This window comes from Macrosteles quadrilineatus, unplaced genomic scaffold, assembly GCF_028750875.1.
Source record: "Macrosteles quadrilineatus isolate MER2022 unplaced genomic scaffold, UCM_ALF_1.0 Scaffold_7__1_contigs__length_78375512, whole genome shotgun sequence".
Lineage (NCBI taxonomy): Eukaryota > Metazoa > Arthropoda > Insecta > Hemiptera > Cicadellidae > Macrosteles > Macrosteles quadrilineatus.
This window is the reverse complement of record NW_026542600.1, coordinates 43,631,188-43,655,786: the sequence shown is the minus strand read 5'-3', so window position 1 is coordinate 43,655,786 and position 24,599 is coordinate 43,631,188. Positions and strand designations below refer to the sequence as shown.

Below are 24,599 nucleotides of genomic sequence, written 5' to 3'. Positions count from 1 at the left end.
GACAGTGAGTTACGCTTAGCTATTGTCAACAGCTACTGACTAAAATCAATGACAACACAAACTGCCTTGAAAATGTTTGGATGTCTAACGAGTCCCACTTTCATTTAAATGGACATGCCAATAAGCAGAACATGGGTTACTGTGCTCAACGAAATCCCGCCGAACTTCATCAACGTCCGTTACACAGCCTCAAAGTTACTTTATGGTTTACAGTGTCTTGATGTGGTGTGATTGGACCTTACTTTTTTAAAGATAAAAATGGTTCCACTGTAACCGTCACATTGCAATGTAACCATCACATTCCACAGTAACCGTCACATTCTACTGTAACACTGTAACCGTCACATCTCAACATTACATTCATATGCTGGAGAAATTTTTTTCTCCACGGCTTCATGCTTTACCAGATATTGAAATTCAGCAAACCTGATTTCAACAGGACAGAGCCAACTCACACATTGCCAATCTGTCAATGGCTGCATTAATGCAGTGCATTGAGACGTTTGTTTGGGGAGCGCATAATTTCAAGGAACGCTAACATCCCTTGGTCCCCATGGACTCCAGACCTCTCAGTATGCGACTTCTTTCTATGAGGACATCTAAAGAGAGTTGTGTACCAGACTAGGCCAAGAAATCTTTTTGAGCTCAAGACTCAGATCGAAGACCAGGTCACCAACATCCCAGAGGACACATTGCGTCACACAATGCTAAGCCTTCAAGATCGGTTGAACGAATGTGTTAGACGCAATGGACAGCACTTAGCTGGTGTGATTTTTAAAAAGTGCTTTTTAATTTCCAGCTTAAAATAAAATCGGTATTCTTATTTTCAACATTTCTCATATATTTTTCCACTCTTGACCAACACATTTTCAACAGTAAATTTTTTTTGTACAATTTTCTTGGTTTGTTATGACTATTTTAAAATTTCCCGTTTTTGGATTCGATGTTAATCGATTCTAGATCTGAAGCTTACAGTAGCACAGTGGTTGAGACTGACCTAATACTGACTGCAACTGTTGTTTTTTTAATTAAAGTGGTTTAAATACCTGTAATGTTGATAACTCAAGTGTTTGTGTAACAACTAGTTTCGGCTCACAATAGAGCCTTCTTCAGGTTTTCCCTAGGACATTGCCACTTCTTCCGAAGGTCGTCAAAGTTCACAAATATTTACATAACATAAAAAACATTTAAAACACCTTCAGAATAAGTGACAATGTCCTTGGGAAAAACTGAAGAAGGCTCCATTGTGAGCCAAAACTAGTTGTTAGTCTTTGTTACACAACCACTTGGATTATAAACATTACAGGTATTTAAACCACTTTAATTGTAACTTGATAATCCGGAGGCTACCCATTTGAAACAAATTTGTTTTTTATTTATATTTGATACATTCAAGATTCAGCATAACCACCTAGCTGCATGGGAAATGTGGCTGGACTGGAGGTATTAGAAAAACATGGTGACTGTTGTAATAGGAAGGGTAAAATATTGTGAAGAGAAAGTGTTTGACAATATTATGCGAGTAGTCCGGAAGTGTTGTTAAACAATAACTTGTGCTGACCTACAGAAGGCTGTTGCTTTAAGTAGGCCAGTGCACTTATTCAGGGGGCAGATTTGTGTGTAATGGTGAGTGTGGTGTACTGGAGGACAGGGTCCTGCTTAGTAATTAAGTTGTCTGATCATCTCCTGCGGCCGTGTAAACATCATCATCGACCCGACGAAATGTCATCGTTGTCTTGCACAATCGCGCAATACCGATACCAATATCCAAGTGTCGGTGGTATCAGGAATCGGTATTGACACATCCGTAGTCGCAAGTTGATAATGTAAACTTTATTTAGGATTTTATCACTGAAAATGAAATAAATTGACTTACCATTGTGGTAGGACATTCCAATAGCCATCTTTTCAATGAAAAACTCCTTATGCCTTTTTATAAGCGGTGAGAGGAGGAGTTCGGCAAGCTGCCGAGGCGTCATCATTGGAAACCGAACATACGACATCACCTACAAAGCAGATAAATTGGCAACGTAATACATTCTGGACAAGATGAGAAAATTACAACTATGATAAATTAGGTTAAATGTTTGGATAGTCAATATAGTAAAAATCATTCAACATTTATGTTCTCTTGTTAGTAAATTACAAATCCAATTATTCTTCAGTATCATTAATATTATTATAGTCTTGTCTCTGTGTCTCAATTGGGTATGAGGAATGATCTTACACTTTGCTGGGTGCCTGGACACTCAGGCATCGAAGCAAATGAAGCAGCGGACAGACTCGCAAATGTTGCCTCAGCGGTAAATATGATTGGCCCACAACCTTTCTGGTGGTATATCTCGCAAGTGTGCGTAAACTTCTATTGCGTCATGGGCCACTGAAACGCACAGGAAAAGTTGTGTAGAAATGCCGCTCCTAAGAGTTAGCAAGCTCATTCTTCATACGCCTTCCAAATGGGTTGCCTCAGAATTTTTGACGCTAGATAGGCGAAGAATCAATCTAACAGTAGAACTGACTACTTGACATGAGCGGTTCAGGAAATATTTTCAATGGGTGGGCTTGTATGATGGCCAACCAGTTTTTATTGAGGAAACAGCCAAGCACCTGCTTTTTGATTGCGAACAGCTCTCTGAGGCTAGAAGGATGATCTCTTGGCAATTTGGTAAGAGGCAGATAACTTCCTGCGGAGGAACTGATTGGAAGACTACAGGCATTCATCGGATGCTTGAATCTGTACGGTCTATCAATGAAACTACTTTCTGGGGTGCGCTATAATTTGACTATTCGTATGGAGTTCTTCATGGATTTGGCCTGCCTCTGTTAGATAAGATAGATAAGATAATTAACTAACCTGATGTACGAGTGCTTTCATTTTGGATTCAACATCTGAATCCTTATTGGTTTCCAACACTCTCTGTTGTGCATCTAGCCAACACACCACACACCTGGAACACAAATTTATCTAGTCAGCATAAAATTGATTAGTTGGATAATGCATCATGAATGGATAGACCTGAAATTTACGATAGGTAAGTAGCACCGGGAGAGTTTTCCGAACGGAACCTCTATATCACTTTCTCTACACTAGACAAAGTGCCCCAGGGTACGAAATATAGTGTCTGCTGTATATGTTCTTCTTCAAGGTAAGTTAACTGCTATTCGTTTTATCCTACAATTCATAAGCTTATTTACGTGTAATTTGAGGTCAACAGAGTAATCTGACAGGGAATGTAAGCATCAGTCCTATGTATGACTTTATATAGTATAGATGTAATTTACAATGCATTATCATATATTAGTGTTTTACAACCTCAAAAGCAATTTGTTAATCTTGCTCTATTCAACATAGAACTTGACGACACAGAAAAAAATGTTATAGGCTAGACGAAAAAAATAAAAATTAGCCTATGTAAAAAGTTGTGTGTAATATATTTATACTCTAAAATAGCAACATGCAAAACTGTCGTCAATCGTATAATATTTAAATCATTATCTGTATAGATAATATTTAAGTTTTATTAGACAATTTTTATTTAATATTCATCACACAACTAGGTGCATAATTATAAGATGTTTAACAACTTACTCATAGACGGTAAACTCGTTTTTGACAACAATGTCACTTTGCTTCAGCAGTCTTGTAAAAAATTCAGGGGTTAAGTTGCCAAAATCTGAAGTTGATGCAACATATTGGAAATTCCACTTCACAAAATTTTCACAGGCCTAAACATAATTGAAAATAAAATATTAAAATTTAAAAATAATCCCTGTACAAGTATGGTAAATATAGGGATGGTCAAGTCTCGAAATTTCGGGAAATTTTCGGGAAATTTTCAATCTCGTTACACGAGACGAGATTACTTTTTGGCCGAGATTTTTATCGAGACAAGAATAAAAAAAAAAAAAAAAAAAAAAAAAAAATTAAAAACTCCTGCAGAAAGTCAATGCAATACCCGCAATACAGGAGCGTGTTGTAGTTGCGTTTCCTTTTCGAAGGCGTTCTTATTTAATTAATTCTTTTAATGTAAATATTACTTTAATTCTTTTAATGTAAATATTACTTTCATTATTTTAATAATATTACTTTAATAACATTTGAGAAGTTTTGTTAAGTGTAAGCAGTGTGAGGAATGTTTTATTACTATAAAAAAAGTCAAAACAAGTAACTATTTTATAAAAATTAATATTGCTTTTATTTTATGATTTATTTTATTTTAGGATAAGTTGAACTCTATCCTAACTGATATCACCATGTTTCCTAATCGTAGGCATTTTTAATAAGTTAGGCGTGATTAATAAAAAAATGTTATGCTGATGTAATTTAATGAAAGATTGTAAATATTCTTGCCTATTATCATTATTTTAGTATTTAAACAGTCATCTAACAATGTTACAAAATCAGGTAAAAATTTCGAACGTGCATTTCCCGTTGTGTATGAGAAGAGAAATCTCGTCTCGATCTCGTCTCGAAATTTTATGAGAAATAAAAAATCTCGTCTCGTCTCGAACTAAAAATCCAATCTCGTCCATCCCTATAAATAATCATTACTTAGCATATGATCTATCTAAATAAGGAATTATTACAAATTCCTGGTGTACTTCCAACTATTTCTTCAAAATAATTTCAAAACTTTTATTGATTATACAATAACAAAACTTCGAAAACAATTTAAACATGACAGAGAAATTCATTCCATGAATCACCCAGATGACTATGGGTGAGTGAAACACTACATAACAATTACAAACAAAACTGGGTAGATTGCAGAATATAAAATTAAAACTAAAAAAACCATTAACCATTCTTGCAGTTCGCAGATGCAGTTGAGGATACATCCATCAAAGGTAGATACTTGAAAGACTGCTTATGTTACAGTGAAACAAATATATTCGCATTCATCAGGACGGGGTTACATATGATTTAGGATTCATCACAATCAAAAGCGATTTCACAGAGGTGGGAGTGATGATGATGATGATGATAATGTATCTGTAATAGCAAGAGATGTTGACGATGGCTCAGTGCCCGCGGAACATGTTGATGATAGCACCATGACCTTGAGACATGATGACGATAGAGCCATGACCACGAGACATGATGACAATGACACCATGGATCCGAGATAAGTTGACGATGGTACCATGGCCGTTAGACATGTTGACGATGGTGCCATGACCCAAGAAACGTGTTGACAATAGCACCATGACCACGAGACATGATGACGATAGCGCCATGACTGCGGGACATGTTGACGCTAGCGCCATGACCTTGAGACATGATGACGATAGCGTCATGACCGCGGGACATGGTGACGATAGCGCCATGCCACGAAACATGATGACGATAGCATCATGACCGCAAGACATGTTGACGATGGTGCCATGACCAAGAAACGTGTTTACGATAGCACCATGACCACAGGACATTTTGACGATAGCACCATGACCACGAGACTTGATGACGATAGCGCCATGACTGCGGGACATGTTGACGATAGCGCCATGACCTTGAGACATGATGACGATAGCACCATGACCACGAGATATGATAATAATAATAATAATAATAATCTTTATTGTCATTCAGCAACATAAAATTACAATAGACAACGTCAGAAATCAGTACACAAATATGACATCATGCTTAAATCTATATCACCTTAAGAACATTGTTGAACATTTTGTTGCATAAACTGTACATACAGGCCTAATATTTAAATTTAAAATTCTAAGATTGAATGCTCTAACACAAATTTATAAAAAACTTAAGTAAATAATGCTTCAAAACTAAACAATTTGTAAATATTCAGGAAATTTGTAAAAAGATTTTTGGTCATGCAGGCTGCCTCCTAGTGGCCAATAGTGTTAAGAGGTCAGAGTAATTATTTGTGTTTAAAAAATAGTCTATAGAAAAAATGCTTTACTAATTAGCCATCTTGATAATGTTGATTTGAAAAGGTTTATGTTATCAATTTCTCTAAATGGAATGGGAAGTTTATTGAAAAGTTGTAATTGTAAATATTTATGGCTTTTTGTGAATTTTGAAAGTCTAACTGGTGGGATGTACAGGTTGTTTGATTGTCTAGTTGAGTGGTTATGTATTGAGTGACATTTAGTAAAATTTGTAATGTTTTGTTTAACATAGACTAAATTATTAAAAATATAAATACTTGGAATTGTCATTATATTATTATTTATAAAGAAAGGTTTGCAGTTGACTTTATTTGGTATATCAAACATGATGATATGACAAAATGATGACGATAGCGCCATGACCACGAGACATGATGACGATAGCGCCATGACCACGAGACATGATGACGATAGCGCCATGACCGCGGGACATGTTGACAATAGCGCCATGACAGCGGGACATGTTGACGATAGCGCCATGACCACGAGATGTGATGACAATGACAATAGCACCATGACCGTGGGGCATGCTGACGATAGTTCTATGACCACAGGACATGATGACGCTAACGCCATGGCCCCGAGATATGTTGACGATGGCACCATAGCTGTTAGACATGTTGCCGATGGTGCCATAAACATGTTGACGATGGCTCAGTGCCCGCAGGACATTTTGAGGTTAGCACCGCAAATGGGAGACTTTTGATGGTGGCGCTGTGACAAGGAGACATGTTCACGATGGCACTGCAAATGTTGATTATAGTCATGATGACATTTCGATAGGTAGGTAGGTACTTACCTGGGTATTTTTACCCATTATTGGTTTTTATAGAACAGTGCCACTAAGAAAAAATACTCTATAAATTGACTTTTATTTACATGATTGCTGTCTGCAAGAACATCCAATCAACATTTTTAAAACAAACCCATTTTTGCAACGGTAAAAAATCCCATCCTGTCTTGTCCCGAAATTCGGGAAGGAAATAAAAAATCCGATCTAAAAATTCAACCCAATCCATCACTTCACTACTACATCAAGAAATTTAAATTTGAATTGAATATGAAGGTTTACTGGAGGGCTGTATGCGAATAGCTCGAAAAAAGAATCAAATTTGAATCTTTTTAGAGATTTTAATTTGATTCAAAAACAAATCTACTGTTTCTAACTGCATTTTGGATTCGGAATCGATATTCAAATGTACCGGAAAGAGATTGAGATTCGATCGTCGATTCGTCAGTCGGTTTTAGAACCAAAAGAGAACGAAATGGGGGTTGGGTTTGGTTTTCATGCTTCTTGTTCAGTGTCGATTAATCTGAATTGGGATTTTAGAACTGGAACATTAGATTGACTTGAGTTTGGAGAGTCTTGGGTGACTTGGTAGTATGACAGAGACAAAGGGGAAATGGGTTGGAATTGGAATCAGTATGTTAAATGGACGCCAGACTACCGTAACTAAATCAATTATTATACATTGGTGAGTTTTTTATTAGTTCTATGTTTTAGAAGAAAAGTGTTACTCCTACTGTATCATTCTAATTTTTAGTTCTGATGATTAAATAGAAAATATGATATACTGGTAAAGATAGCCACATTCAAGTAAGTGTAAACTTATGGGTAGTAAAAGGTTGACATTTGTTGTGTGGATAACAAATTAATTAATATGATTAATTATAGCCTGTACTTATAGTTTTATCTATTTCTATTTCTGTTAATTTTGATTATGGGATTAAAATTGTTTATTAGTTTAAAGGTTCTACAGTAATTATCCAGATTTAGCGTTATAACCTTCAATATTTTTCATATTTTAATAGGCCTTTGATGTTCTTTGGGGCCTCTTTAAATTAAAGTTAAGTTAGTCTGTTTTATCTTGTTTGTTTTCAAATGTATAGACTTAAGATATTGCCTAAGTTGTAATGGGTCAACTTTGACTGACACTAAAAACTACTTGTGTACTCTGATTTGCTGTTGCCTGGTTTATGTTAGAAACCTGGCCATAGTGTGACGTGACGAGTGGTCACCAAAAATTATTTTCTAAATCTTGGGATTATATTTCAAAAGTAAAAGACCTGGTAAATGGATTTCACAATTCATATACCAGTGTCAGAACATTGGCATTTAGTAGACAGAATTCTTGACACGTACCTTGCTCAATCGATCGACCCATAAAAACCGTAGACTTAGCATTTTGTACTTTGGAGGGACTGAGGTTGGAGTTGACTAAAAGGAAGACACTTGGCCCCAGACTGTTCCAGGGGACACTTCGCCTGTCACCGGTTTTTTGGTAAGGCGACTACTATATTAATATTTACACTTTAAAATGTTGTGATTGTCCAGGTTAGCTAACGTTTTTAAGTCAGTGATTGATTGATGTTAATCCTAATCATTTTTTATCATAATTGATTTCATTTATCATTTGTTTGAATGAAAATAGTTACTATTAAATTCCTGTTTGAATATTAGAACGTGTCAACAAGAATTATAATTATTAGAGCTTTTTATATAAATTTCATTTGCTTACTTATGTAAAAGGAGCCTGTAATAATTTTATTATCCATCTTTATTATATTGTCCATCCACTTTATTTGAATAGTGATTAAAAGTTGTTTTACCTCTCACCAAAGTAGTTTTATTATTTAACTCGATCCCGGTTACGCCCCCGGCCACACAAATTCAATCGTGGCAATAGTATAACTTAAGTGTAAGTAAGGCTTTGGGGAACGAGCTGGTCTAGTGGTAGAGCACGGGATTTCGTTCCCTGAGATGTCGGGTTCAAATCCCGCCAAATCACGAATGGATTTAATTTAAGTGATTGGCCTAATGCCACAACCCTTAGGTCTAGCCAAAAGTAATGGGAAAAACAATCCCGGGCTCGTGCCTAGCGTCTTAGGACAAAAAAACAAACAAAAAAGTGTTATGATTTAGGCCTAGGTTGCGTAGTAACCCTAATTTGGCTATCAGTAAACTTAACCTCACAGTGTGAGTTGTTAACTTGCAATAGTCATACAGACTTAAGCTTATCTAGAGAAATAACACTGAGGTGAATAGGCCTATGTTTTAGACTACAGGAATTGGTAGTCTGTATAAAAAAAATTAGATTTATATTCAACTTGGAACTGATTTCTGATTGGAACTTGGAATTCTGATTCGATAACAGCTGTAAATGTGAGATTCAGGTTCGACCCGAATTCGACTTGGAATTATTAAAAAAATTCAGATTGGATAACAGCTGTAAATTTGAGATTCAGATTCTACCCGGATTCTATAAAATCTACGATTTGGGCAACCTAAATTGTTGGATTGTTGGGCTGTGTCCCTGGTTTACTGTAACAGAACCAAACAGCTTTGTCTTTATATCTTACATACATCAAAGAAGAAAGAATGGTTACACAACCTATTCAAGAAAAGAGTGTCGGGTAGTCGACAGAGTTTTATATCTGCCTTGCAGAGGTGAAATGTCAAATTAATTGTACTGTGAACCTTGTATGTTGTGTTAAGTGTATCCATTACTTCTTCCTCAGGGAATTCCAAAGCTAAGTGCTCCTTCCTCAAAAAAATCTTTAAATTATGTTTTTGTATTACATGTATGCTGGTTATACAACCAGATTTTGTTATTCTATGTGGCCAAAAACTTTTTATATTGAAATAAAGAAATTTGCTCTTTTTAATTTAAATATTTAGTATTTACCTGCGCTGCCTTGTAATGGGCCAAGGAGAGAGTGTACTGGAACCAGGTGACGAGTTGATTGTGCACTGCGGCATGAGGGATATGCTCACACATGTATTTGACACACAGGAAGACCAGATCCTGAAACCCGAGAGTGTCACAGAACACAGACAACAGTAGGTCTACTTATCCAGAACAACTATCCAGCCATCAGTTTCTAAAAGAATGGATATCCAAAACTTAAAATTTGAAAGAAATTACTTTTAAAATGTAGTCTAAATTTTTTTTTGATAGATTTCAATTATAAGTGAATGATCAATGACCGTGGTGCAGTCCAAAGATGATAGCCTGAATACAAATGATAGCATGCGTTTTATACAAAAAACTTGGATAAAAAGTCATTCACACTAAGTTGAGAGCTGTCCAAGTACATTTTGGATTGTCCCCTTAATTTGGACATTGATTTTATGCTCTTTTGTGTGTGGTATAAACATTAGGCTATATGATATCAAGATTCAATTTATGGGTCAGCATTCTTCATAAGAATCATAGTTTCCATAGTTAATTTGGATACCAATAATGTTAAAAATAATTGCTTGTGTTTTGGAAAAAGATTGCAATAATTTTTAAGTCATGAGAAATTTTTAAGACAAAGTCTAGATTCGTGGTTCTTAAAATTTCTCAGGATGGGGAATATACCCTTATTAGCAGTGCCAGAGCTCTTTTAAAAGTTTCTGTAAATTATAAACAAACCTTAACATATCATACATAAGATTTGAGAGGTGAATACTATATTATATAAAATACTAATTAATTGTATAACGAATTTTGTTTTAATATTAATTAATACATCCTATAGTTGATATTCAGGACTAAGAGCCATACTAATATTATTGTATTATTGATGAAGATTATAATATGTTAAGAAAGCCTGCAAGTGCCTCAAAATATCTTGTTACAACCAAGTTTGGGATAGCTGTAAGCTAACTGACCTTAACATTATATTTATCCCCAAGTGTGAGAAGAGGCATGATACAGTTGTGGTTTATCCGTATTTGGCCCGTGTAGAAATATTCAAGAAATTGTCCAAAGATCGGTTCACACTCTGCAGATTCTGTCAATTCAATTCTTTTCTTATTTGACTCGCACCACATCGGACTATTTAGCATTATCTGTGAAAAAAAACACCTTGCAGTAACTAATTTACAATCAAGAACATCAAAGGTACCTACCAATATGACATAACACATATTTTTTACACAATACATAGTAAGCAGCTGGTTTTTGGTATCTTTGTTGACAACAAAGTTGTTGTTTACATAAAGGACTCGGTAAAATCAGCTGGAGCTCGGGTAAACTTACCAAACACTCTAACAGTGAACTTTTTAAAAAAATGCATATAAATTTCTTTAGAATTCAACAAACAACCACAAAACCCTTAACAATAATTATTGACACTTCATTGTAAAGTTTCAAAAACATTATCTTTTAAAATGTTGTGTTAAAATAATGAATAACTAGATAACCTGTTGCTTAAAATTGAGCAAAACTGCAACTTGTAATAAAACAATGAAGAACAAAAAAACATAAACAGCAAAACCTCAATCTAAAGTAATTTCTATGACTGATTATAGAAATGTGAAAACTTTTATGTTGTAAAAAATTATAAAAGTAATCTACGGTACAATATTTAAATATAGATCCGTTCTCATACTGCTTTGATTATCTCTTATGTACTGTAGGCGGGTGCCCTCTATGAGAACGTAGATGTCAACCACACACTGTAAAGTGAGCTTTTCAGACCTAATGTAGCAATCTAAATCCCTCTCTTGACGCCAACCAGTACGAAACGTACTATAGAATTGTTAAATTATTTCGACGATAAGTTCTGTTTTAGGCGTGTTTAAATTAGGTGCCCCAAACAAAGTCTCCAGTTGGGAACATAAGAGTGGTTTTTACGACGTATCTAGAACAGATTCACGTTTAACAATATTAGTTTAAAAAAAATAATAATAATAAAAATAAAACAAAGATTTATTTGGCCAGGTGGTGCTCTGTTTTCAGCTTTAAAATAGCTGCAACATCTATACAGGTAGCATCATTGAAGCGAGGGAAATCCCTTCTTTTGTCTATGCACATAAGAATCTAACTTGACTCCTAGGAGCTCTCGTCCCTACAAATTTCTGCCACAGTTTTAAAAGATTGGGCAAATGGGTTGGCATTGTGACCCTATTTCCCGCATATTTTTCATTGTATTTTTTGTTTGAATTGTTTTACATTCGCTATTGGGTTCCAGTGCCAACGTCGTACTTATAGATCTGTGCGTATTCAGGATCATGACCTTCTTGAGGAACTAGATTACCTAATCTGTGGTAAAACTTGTCATGGATCTTGAAATTGTAGATCCCCTGTGTGACCCTCTTGTCAAAATGAGCTTCAGAGCTGGCCATGGCAAAGGTGGAATTGAATTGACAAATTTTATCCCGATAACTTCTGGATCCAAGCCTCACAGCCCTGTTTTTTTTTTTAGATTAGGAGTTTCCAGTAAGTTCCAGAAAGTATGGTGAATTCCGCAAATGAGGTTAACGAATCTTTCATTTATTGCAATAAAGAGTAAAAAACTGTCTCAGCCAGTCTTTTCTTGCTTAAGATGTAAGCCACCACAATGTAAAAATTTTACGTTCATTTGTCCGAGATTGCATGTATCACCAAGCCGGTACAGCCACTCTGTATCCGTCAAATTGGGAGGTTGATGCAAGCAGTCACGTTTGCGTTCCCTCCAGCCAATCACAGTTCTTAGTCTTACTGGTGGAATTTAATTTTAAATTTCGATAAAATACGAAAGTTAACTAATCAACAGAAAACGCTACAAAGGAATTTTTATACACATTGTAAATTACATGATAATACGGTAATGTAACGGGTAACTGCACTGTGAATAATCACTTTCAAAAATTCACCTAATCACACCGAACTGTAACCAAAACTACATGATAATTCAGTAAAATACGATGTAAGATAAATAAATTTAACTATTACAAACAATTTGTTGTCAGGTCTTGCTAGGAAACTCTTTATCTATGAAACAGACTTAGTTAACAGATGTTTAAATAAAAAGATTCCAGCTTTGCTCTGGAAGTAAGTCCTGCAGTCTGTGGTTAAACTTAAAAACTATTTCAAACTACGTCCATATGTTTGGTTAAACAAAGGGAATTGAATTTGATGGTTTGATCTAATGTCAAGAGATACCATCACCGTTCCCAAACTTTAGCCCTTAACTGTACTTAAGTGATGCCCTTTTCTTATTATTCTGAGATGTATTTGCACATATGTGTGACAATACCTTAAATTTGACACCTCAAACGTTAAAATCCGTCAAGCCGTTATCGAGTTATGACTGTGAAAAGAAAACTACTTGCGTATTAATATATAGATAAAGAGTATAGGAGAACCTAAATTAACATTGGAGGAGGAGGGGGGGGGCAGATCAACCGTGGTCAATGGATAGCTCAATAGCTTCAAGGTTATATAGTCAATGGTAGGAGGTACTACAGTTGTAAGGGTTGTTTTTTTTACACCTCACATTTTTTTAAAGAATATCACGATTAAAATCGGAAGAAAATGTTTTTAATTGAGGATCAGCCAGGTAGTACAAACGACCAAAGATTTGAGGTTAAACATGGTGAGGCGAGGCTTAAGCAGTTAGCGCGAGCACTGGTGGAGCCGCCGCCAAAAATGGAGTCAGACTGCCAAAACTGGTTTCTGCGCATGACCGGCCCAGACGTGCAACAAAACCACTGGGACTGGGCGGCACGTCTCTCTCTAAGGTATAGTGCCTATTTGACATCATTTTATGATTCAGGGAAATTAGTTGTTTTACGTTTGAATATTCACAATCGATGTTGAATAATTGATTTGCGATAATTTGTGCCCGATAAACGAGGTTTTCGACTTTTGATCAGTCATTAATTGATATTTTTGGAATTTAATTTAGATTTTAAATTGTGAAATAATTAGTCTTCAAGTTAAAGAAATTTTGCCGACTAGCTATCTAAAATCCAAACTAGTTAGCATACATTAGGCTGTTGAGGAAAGCAAAAGCTTAGTAAGGCCAATTGAGTATTTTAAAGGATTTTTACCCACACTTATATTACATAACCACTGTGTCACCTTCCAATATCTGTCCTTTGGCTGATGTACAAGCAGCCTCCTTTGGGCGGAATACGCTACTCGGCGTTTAAGTAACGATTAACCTACCGTAACCTATCCTACATTGCTTGAAGAATATTCAGCCTCCTAGTTAGCCGTGCAGGCTATCTACCCTTAACCTTTTGTTGTTTTGAGCGCATTTGCGTGGGGTTAGTGTAGCGAACGAGGTACATACGGGCGTTTAGGTAACGATTAACCTACCGTAACCTATCCTAGATTGCTTGAAGAATATTCAGCATCCTAGTTAGCTGTGCAGGCTATTTACTCTTAACCTTTTTGATGTTTTGAGCGCATTTGCGTGAGGTTAGTGTAGCGAACGAGGTACATTCGGGCGTTTAAGTAACGATTAACCTACCGTAACCTATCCTAGATTGCTTGAAGAATATTCAGCATCCTAGTTAGCTGTGCAGGCTATTTACTCTTAACCTTTTTGATGTTTTGAGCGCATTTGCGTGAGGTTAGTGTAGCGAACGAGGTACATACGGGCGTTAAGGTAACGATTAACCTACCGTAATCTATCCAAGATTGCTTGAAGAATATTCAGCATCCTAGTTAGCTGGCTATCTATCCTTAACCTTATTGTTGTTTCGAGCGCATTTGCGGGTTAGGGTAGTGATCGGAGTGTAACCAGGTTTAATTAGTTCCTATAACCTTTTATACCAATCCTAGTTTGCTCAAAGAATATTCAGCATCCTAACTAGCTGTACAGGCTATCTAACCCAATTCCGGAAATTGACTTTTGCGAGAAAATTGAATTAAAATATCACACACCATTGATTATACAACGACGTTTTCTTCCGCGTGTGATAGGGTAACAATGAGTGAATAGCGACAACTAGTTCGTATGTTTCACTGAGTTACCCTATCATTTTCAATAAAGGAATTTGATTGAACACAGACAATCGAGACTTTAGATTATTCTAAACGAAATTAATGTTGAGTGGAATTTCAGAACAACAATATTTTGTTGATTCATGTCGACCCCTGGAAATTCAAACCCAACACTGCTGAACTATCTTTGGCGATAAGATAACGAAATCGACACACACACGGAAATTCCCTCACACAGTATTATTTTTCATCTTTTAAAATTGAAGTTCATATTACATCAAATGCAGTGTTAAAACCCTTGGACATTGAAAATGAATTGGTTTAAGTCTTCAACTAGATGATTTCTGTAACTATTCTACTGACTCTTTCTTACCTGGAAAACGTCACTTGACGCACAGAGAATCAATCTGTGAGCTGGATACTCAACGCCACCAACAACTAAGCACACGTCACTCAAAAAACGCTCCGAGTAGAGAGTTGCGATATTCATTAATACATGTTTAGAATTGTCGATCTGAAACCAAACATATAAATAAATAATCATAGAAGTTTAATAAAAGCCTAATGCATATGATTGGATTCAAGGAAATGGTTTCTCTAGTCTGCTAAGTGCTATTTCAGCTAGGGTGAGCCTTTAGAGATAATTTTTAGATAAATATTTTTTACTTTCTTTTGTGCTTTCTTATCCGACCAAACATTTTCTTAACACTAATACCAAAACCCCGGTCTGACAGGCCCACAGGAATTTTCAAAAACGCATGTTGGCAACACTGTTTACTTGGTAGATTCCATTCCCCCAATACCTTCCCCCCTTTTCCTCCCATACCTATTGATATATCATTTGTTCATTTTGCATGGATGCCGTGACCTTGACAGGTCGTCTGTTCATAACATGTCCGTCTCAGAAGCCCAGCGTTAGTGTATTTTAAAGCAGGGTCTCACAGACCGAGGGTTTCGGTTTGTGTGTTTCTAAGCGGGGTCCATTATTTTTCAAATGGGGTCTCACAGACCGGGGGTTTCGGTTAACGTCAGACTAGGTGGGGTTTCGGTATTAGTGTTAAGTCTAAGTATATTCTCTTCAGGGGTTTATTTACACCGTACCTAAAGAATACTGAAAATATTGATTTTTCGATGAAGTTGTCCATCTCAGTAAGACCTTATTTGTTTTTTTTTACAACTTGATTCAAACTTTTTCAATTATTTTGTTTTTAAGTATTTGACTTATTTACATTGTTGTCCCAAAATTTAACCAAATTTAACAAGCTAAGTTTTTTCGTGCCTTTTTTAGCGAATTTCCCATAAAGGGAATAAGCTATTACCATAGATCTCATGGTAAGACCTAGACCCGGGACCGATTTACTAATTTTGTTTTGATGTCCCCAGAGGCCAAAAACACCATCCGTTCAGATTCATATGTATATATAATATATATATTAATAAATAATATATTAAATAACATAAGTACTCTTTTTTTCTCCTTTTTTATTTTATAAAATTACACAACATGTTTCGTCTATAATGACCGCTATGGCGGCAAAATCCAGGGATATATCCCGTGTATGTAGACATTATCGCCGTCTCCCGCGGTCACGGAAACATCATCACAGTCGTCCGCGATCGGGGTAAATGTGTTAATTTTTCTATCACGCGAACTTTGCAGATGCGTTTTACCATTACTTGTACCTAAAACATTACTGCAAGTAAAGACTTGCAGTAATGTTCAGACAACAATACTTTTATAAGTAACAAAAACAAATGATTCAATAAGCTGTTATGTTTTAAAACTCCTAATTGACGTATATAAAAGATAGTTGTAAATATATTTAGACAATGTAAAAGGAGTCTTAGCATTATTTAAATGGAGAAAAGTGGTCATGCATTACGAAAAGAACACATTTCTCTTTATTAATTATCCATTCTTAACAATTTAAAAAAAATGTTTGAAACTACATAAAATTTACTAACTTTTTTGTCTCTTGCAATTTTTATGTGAGGTAAACGGTTTTTGTGAAATTTAGCATCAAATATTTTAATTGGCTGCAGTTTTGAAATGGTTGATGATTTTTTTAGTTTAATTTTAAATGAAAATAGGTCTTAATAAGATAAACATTTTTGCAAAATCTCAATGTTGTATCACAAACGGTTTAGGAGTAGAGTAGACTCTCAGTAATCCGGCAGATATAGGACCGTGGTACTGCCTGATGAGTGAAAATGCTGGATAACTGGAATGTTATCATTAAAAGCACTTAAAATGCACTTAAAACACGTCTCTGAAGATCGGAAACAGCTATTGCCGCGATCAGGCATGACGACGATGATGTTCATGTTTCCCTAATCTTGGGAGTCGTTGATAACATCTAAATGTTCGCGGGAGATGTACATGATTTTGGCACGATCGCGGAAGACAACGGTAATGTCTACATGACCGCGGGATATGTTCATGACTTTGCCGTACTCGCTCAAGACGACGATGACGTTTCTGGGCCTGCGGGAGTGAATAAGGATGATTGCATGTCCGTGGGAGATGATACAATTTTTGCCACGACCGCCGGAAGACAACGATAATGTCCACATGACCACGGAAGATGTTCATGATTTTGCCGCAATGGCGCAAGATGACGATGACGTTTCTGTGCCCACGGGAGTGAATAAGGATGATTACACGGCCGCGGGAGATTATAAAAGTTTTGCCAAGACCGCCGGAAGACAACGATAATGTCTACATGACCACAGAAGATGTTCATGATTTTTGAAGATGATGATGATGATTCCGTGACCGCGGGAGTAGATTATGATGTCCAAACGGCCGCAGGAGATGTTCATGATTTTGCCGCTATCGCGAAAGACGATGATGACGTTTCCGTGACCGCGGGAGATAATAAGAATTTTGCTACGATCGCGGAAGACCTCACCTGTCAAAAGACGCCGGATTACTGGAGTGCCGGAGTGGTGCAGTGCCGGATTAGAGAGGGTCTACTGTAATTAATTTTGTTGTAAAAAACACATAAATACAGACAGAAAAAAACATCGAACATTGATAGAAAAACATCAATGTTTCGAAAACATTGACTATCGATGCTCATCCCTACACTGATTTCGGTGTTAAGATAACCCTTGTCCCTTGGTACATGGACTCGTCCTGCTGCAGCGGGTGTTTGTTGAACTTGTCTGACGAACTTGAAAAGTCTGAATTATTTTATTAAAAATTAAGTGTGGACTGTAATTTAGTTTCTCATTTAATACATTGTTGCTATCCTGTTTTAGTCTTAAAAATATGAAATTCCTCAATGGTGTCGATAGTAAAACCTTTGCTACAAACTTCAACTATTTCAATGTAGGCTAGCTCGAATTTGATAAACAATGGAGCGGGATTAACCAGTCTTCTTTGGAAAAATATTGTCTGTTAGGGGTAACCGGTGGTGGGCTAAAGCTAAGTGTTCATGCTCTTGGCAGCATTTTTCTATAACGATTGCCAGAAAATACATAGAGTGTAATTTATTTAATCTAGTGTTTCAAATTATAATTGTTTATACGTTTTGGCATTTCCAAAGCAAGAAACGCAGGGTATATTATGGTAATCAATTATAACCATGGAAAAATATTGTACTACTATTACTGTATTACTGTATTTTACTGTATTACTGTATTACTATTATTATTACTCTACTATTACTGTATTACTGTACTGTAAGTACTGATGTACGATCCTTCCTTTATTTTCTTATATTTTCAGCCCTATTAATTGGAAATAGCATTGGAGACGTGAGTACAATAAATAGTATATGGACAATCTTGTCCATAAATCTTACTACAGATTATTTTGCAACTCATCAATCAATGTTTCTCATACTCACATCAATATCTCCCTCCTGTCTCTTCTCTTGAACTGGAGGTTTAACAACCTTGGCAGCCCCAGCATTGACTTCTTCCATTTCTTCTAAGTTGACAAAAGCAAGTCCAAAGATTCTGTGAAAAGACAACAAATGGAAGTTATTAACTTTAAATTGAGACCTGGATGATTTATTGGATTAGTGATTGAAGTAAACCTGATAACCTGAATGGAAAAACTTAGCTTATAGTTATTACAATTAGATCTACGTATGTTAGCTGATAAATAAGTTCATATTTGAACACAAAGGAAAGCCACTACAGAAACAGAATTGGCAAAGTTCAATACTCTACGAATGATCACATAACGGGTGTTTTGAATATATTATACTTATTATACTGTTTGTTACATCATCTTTAACATGAACAGAGAATTTATTTAGTTTTTGAATTATAAGAATCTAAATCCTCAAATATTATTTCATTTGGTCTAAACTTTTTTGCTTTTAGTGGAAGGTTTTTTCCTCGAGTTGGCATGAACAATAGATTGTACTGAAATAACTAGTAAATAAAGGTATTGCTATTTCAATCAATTCTTCTACAAATTTATGTAAAAATGTAATACCTACAATACCTAAGCCTGTAGAGGTGCCCGTATTTGAAATGTTTCTTACTCATACAATAAAAATCAAACCAAGAAATAATACATTATTAAAAGTTTTACTTTATCCGTTTGTAGCCTAGACACAATCAATATCATATGAAAACTGGTGATTCAGATTGATTATGTGGAATCCTATTAGTCTGCTTACCAAGAACTGTTTGCAGATTGGACATTGTCAAAAATCATCTTCAGATACTTAATAATCCTAGGCCCACTGTAGCTCACACCCATTGATTGAGGAGAAAGTAGAAGTAATGACTTTTTTAAATTCACAAATGAAACTTGCCAGTATTTATAGCCAAGTCAAATCAAATCAATCCAAGTCTTCAGAATCTACAAGTCAAAATCTTGTTTTATATTTAAGTTTAATTTTTTCAAGAAGGTAAGCCATGTTTAACTCACTCAAATAATTATTTTATTGAGAATTTTAATTGATACCGGTAGATTTAATATACAATCTAGAGATAACTTACTCTATAAAAATATTTAAAAATAAATTAATTAATAATTAAAAGTAATAGGCCTAATAAAAAAATTTGCCTTTAAAAAAAACTTTGATAAAATGATTGATGTTTTTTAAATAACATTCTTGAATGAATTTTAAAGGTACTTTGGTACTATACGGAGGCCACCCTAATAGAGCGCGCTGCGGTGGTTATGTTAGGTTGGGTTATCATAAATATGTTTGTAGGACTTTCCTCGTTTAGTTATGATGAATCGAAAAATACCAGATGAGTCATACTTTCGTCCACCAAATCCCCTCCAAGTAGGCCAAGGTCAGGTTGATGACCGGAGCGCACGCATCACCTGTCATTGCACCTGTATCTGGATCAGTGTCCCATAACGAACGAGGAAAGTCTTAAAAAACATATTTATGTAAAACCAACCGAACAAAACCGCCGCAGCACGCTGTATACCTAGTTGTTGGAGTATACGTAGCAGCTAGCGGCGGCCATGCATTCAACTTAATCCCCGCCGACATCGCTGCCTTCTGGGAGGAAGAACTCAAAGGCCGCTAATCGTAATCATGTCAAATTTGGACAGTAGGCCCTAAGTAAATTAAAGTATGTTCTTTTTTATTTATGTAATGTAGTTATTTTTAGTCTCAGCTAAAATAAATCCCTCTAAAATAAGTGGCCTCCGGATAATACCAAAGTACCGAATTAAATCCCATCTTTTTGACCAAGCATCTTTTAAATTATTCGTTAGGGTCCACTAATCCCAATAATTCAAAACCGCTGCATAACCCTCGTCAGACTTGGACAGCCAAAATAAAAATTTTCTTTTTGCGATTAATATTGGGGCAAACAGATATAAAATGAAATAGGTAACATAACACCTTTTTATGCAAGTTACAAAGCGATGAAATTTAGTTAAGGTTGATAAGCTCAGTTCTTGCCTTGAACGCCCAGGACATTTCAGTTTCATATACAGATCATATACATACAGGGTGGGAAAATATAGCTGTCATTTTTCTCAGTTGTCCGCTTGGGTTCAGGTTTGCGGCATTGTATTTTACCAACAAAGCCTTTAATTTTATGTGCATCAACCTATGCTTACATTTAAGATTTTCTTTTGACTCCTAGCGGGCCGTCCCCCTGAGGAGGTAACACATAACTGAATAATGTGTAAAAATTATTTTAATGCCCAGCAACTGTGTACCAAGTTTTGAAGCTCTGTCTTCAATATTTATAGAAATATTTAGCTGTCCAGGACTTTTTTTTCCACCCTGAATGTCAGCAAGGTGTGTCTTATTGTTTGGGTCAACGATGATAGAAAAGAGGTGTTGATGGTACAAAAACATGCACGCTCAATCCTCGCGATCCCATTTCCATGTGCCTTCTCCCCCTCTACCACTCATCAGCTGGGATTGTAGAAAAGGGATGTGAACCTCGTTATATCCAAATTTATTTTCCTACCATGATTGTTTCCCAGACGCTTCCAATGAGAACACCAGTTAACATTTTTGTTGATAATACAGTTAATAGATCATTCGGGTTTAATATGCTTGAATATAAGTACAGGTTATCTTATTTGTTCATGATTCAGATCAGTTAAGCTACAGTAGGTCCCTCCAAATACTTAATCTTACCATGTTTTTCTTATTATTAAAACTACCGGCATATATGATTAGCTTGTCTTAATTGTTACGAGGTGAGTTATTCATGCGTTGAACGAAGGATGGCTCGTTAGTTATGACCAATTGAGGTACACACGGTCCGATACGTTCATCGCAACAAGTGCCAGTGAGTGAAATCTATAAGTCTTTAAGTCCATCTGATAATTTAGTTCTGAGCTATATTTGTCAAAAATCTTTGTTTTGCTTTACAAACTGTTTCTGTATATATTATCTAAAATGGTACATGCCTTGTAACAAATAAATAAATAAATATATGATTAACCTATTAGTTTTGGCCTCATATTACTTCAAGCATTGCACACTGGAACGTTTAATAGAGCCCACCCCCTCCACAAAGATAAAAAGGATGATACCAGATGATGCGGGGATAGAATATATCATGGCTAGGGTGAAGTCCTTAAGAGACACGTAGGGTACAGTGTACTCAGGAACCATCCAAGTGAAGTACACCAGAATCGTCATCTCATTTAGCAGCCGTGTGTGAGGAAGTAGATAGAGTGAAGGGTTGGCAGTGAATGCCAATTATATTCAATCATTTGATGATTGATGGACAACGGTACACGTGGGAGGAGAGTGGACTATTGTCTGGTGTGGAAAACCTTCATATATATGCTGTTCAAGTATGATTTTTCTATATTCCTAACAAACCTTTACAGTGAAACATAATATTGTAAGGAATTTCAACACAATCATTTAAAATAAAAGATCAAATGCACGAAGAATAAGAAGAGAAGGGCAACCAAAATCTCACGATTAGCCACGTCATCAAATTCTCTCCCCCCTTGGAGCTCACCAACGTACGCCCACATATTCTCCCAATACCCAACACATATTCTCACACACATATATTCTCCTAATACGTCCTGTGAAGGTGGTGGAGTGGACCTTTAGTCTAAACTTTCACAGGTAGAATAAACAAGTTATCAAGTTACCCAGTAACGACTGTCAACAACCAGGTAAAGACCATTTATACCATAGACAAAAAGAATTAGATAACTTATAGACTGTCAGCCGTAACTACACGGCGCTCCCAGCGGTGTGCGCCAGAACCTATGATAACCATGGTAACCACAGCACAGCTGACAGTCTAGATATTTAATTATTTTTGTCTATGTTTATACTCAGGGACGAACTGCAACAACCAATACCGAAAAAGACACAATAAGCAATACTTACGCACCCTTAAAATAAAATAAGTTGAAGGTCAAAGGCCTTGATTTATTTACTTAGCTTTCATACTGCAGGTCTGTTTACATTTGTCAATAAAATAAAAATAAATTTTTGTAATGCTGTTCTACGGTTGCTAGCCTTAAGCCAAAAGAATTTTCTTTTTTTAAGATGTTGGCGGCCTCTAGATCTATTGAAGTTGTCTATTGAAGTTATCATTAATCGTTCCATGAAACTTAAGTAGTAGGCTACTAACCTAAAAAAAGTCTTGGCCTAACTTAACTCCTTCAAAATATATTGATGTCCGCAACTACCTATTTACAAGGTTTAACCCTAGATGGGTAACGCACGTAAATTTGACATAGGTAGTGCGAGTTATTTTAGCGTCTCATCCCCCACACCCTTAACCGACAATACCCTCCTTCCGGCAGTGCTCTTAGCAGTCATTTTCCTTGCGATGGCTGCCTTGGTTGGGTCGTAGTGTGTTTCTTTATGCACTAGCAAGTCAGTTTTTTGGAACACATACCTCAAACTTACGTACGTCAATACCCTTTGTGTATAGTAAAATGGCTGGCTTGTGTATGGTAAAACGGCCGGCAGTACGTCAAATTTAAGTAGGCCTATTGATACTCTTAGTGTCACACTATATGACGATACCTTACTATGCAATTCCTAGCCTATGTACGTCATAAAACTATTTTAGGCCCAAGTTACAGATTTTGGGTTTAATTTTGTTTTAGAATTAGGACAAAAAACTATTTCATCTTGATTGTTTTTATTTTGACATTGTCATGAAAATTGACGGTGGCAGTAAGTTTTTACGACAGCGAATCATTTCATTAAAGTAAACCCAATCCAGGCCTAGGCTAGGCTAGGCCAATGCTTACAGAACATGTAAACTTACCTTCCAACTGCTCCGAGCATTGTAATTAGGTTAGGTAGATGTTACCCGATATTTCCATAATAGGTTTTCAAAATAGTTACAAAGCAGATAGTGTGACCGATTTAATTTTCAATCCAAAAGAGGAAATTCTATTTAATAATTTACCAGCTAAGGCCTATTTTTCCTCTAGTGTTTTAAACTTTTTTTTTAACTGTCTCAGTCTCACTGTCTCACTACTGTCTGTCTGTCAGTCTGTCACTCGCTCACTCCACTCCACCAAGTCTGAGTTCTGAGTCTAGCTGCCAGCTGGTTTGAGGGTCGCCGGAATTGTATCCCCTGGAATTTTACCCCCTGGGCAAAGCTGACGTCACTATGGCGTATTAACCTGAGCGCTTAAAAGTTTGTTCGCGGGTGGAATTTTCCCCCGCGGATTTGGAAGTCTAATGAAAATAGACAGAGCGTGATTAATTAGACTAGCAATATGCCAATATAAACCGGAATTTCATATAACTAGCGCTCAGACAACTGAAGATGTAAGGGCCGGATTTTTACCCCCCGGAATCTATCCTTTAGTATCTTTAGTACCACATCAAACAAAATGGAATGTCCGTTGAAATAAAATAAAATAAAATAAAATTTTACCCCCTTCATTTTACCCCCTGGAATTTCACCCCCTGGCCGGATGTAGATGTTATTAAGAATGATTGATTTTCCTATTTCTGTTTTTATTTAATTGTAAACATTTTATTATTTACAGCCTATCTTTATTTATTTATTTTGAAATCCATTCTTCTAAGTAAACAGAATTCGCTGTTTAATTTTGATGTTCGGGATTTGCGTTTGGGGCCAACTGTTGGTTAATAAGTATGTAAAATAAACTGAGTAGCTTATTTAAATGATAAATGGGTGAACATTTCTTCGTAAAGAAACAATAAGGCATATTTTGTTATTGTTACAGTACAAACGAAAAACATTATTTCTGTTTTCATTTAATTGTAAACATTTTATTAATAAGTAGCCTATCCTTTAGCTTATTTAAATGATAATTGGGTGAACATTTCTTCGTAAAGAAACAATAAGAAAAACCTGTTTGTAGTGATGTGGGCCGGGTAAATACCCAGTGGGTAGGTAAATATAAATTGGGTATTTACCCCAGGCCCGGGTAAATACCCAAAAACTGGGTATTTATAATTTGTATTAAAGTTAGAGAAGATTGAGATGTTTTTTGCAATCATTACCCTGTAAGGATAGTAAAATGATAATAAAATGTGTTAAACAAAATTTCATATGGACACT

The 24,599-nt window shown here is 35.9% G+C and overlaps 1 protein-coding gene across 2 annotated transcripts in view; it reads right to left on the bottom strand.

Annotated features, from left to right (window-relative positions):
• Window positions 1-23,481, bottom strand: part of LOC128998157 (BTB/POZ domain-containing protein 17) — a 28,742-nt gene extending 5,261 nt beyond the window's left edge. Inside the window, exons 1-9 of one of the 2 annotated variants that reach the window (XM_054424168.1) lie at window positions 23,325-23,455; window positions 19,262-19,446; window positions 18,476-18,587; window positions 14,995-15,135; window positions 10,574-10,753; window positions 9,603-9,722; window positions 3,590-3,726; window positions 2,855-2,948; window positions 1,877-2,006 (exon numbers count right to left, since the gene is read on the bottom strand). In XM_054424168.1, coding sequence (XP_054280143.1) covers window positions 1,877-2,006; window positions 2,855-2,948; window positions 3,590-3,726; window positions 9,603-9,722; window positions 10,574-10,753; window positions 14,995-15,135; window positions 18,476-18,553 — 880 coding nt within the window. In that variant the 5' untranslated portion in view covers window positions 18,554-18,587; window positions 19,262-19,446; window positions 23,325-23,455. Of the gene's footprint in view, window positions 1-1,876; window positions 2,007-2,854; window positions 2,949-3,589; window positions 3,727-9,602; window positions 9,723-10,573; window positions 10,754-14,994; window positions 15,136-18,475; window positions 18,588-19,261; window positions 19,447-23,324 lie in introns of both variants that reach the window. The other variant, XM_054424166.1, reaches the window with a different exon arrangement.
• Window positions 23,482-24,599: the final 1,118 nt, after the last annotated feature.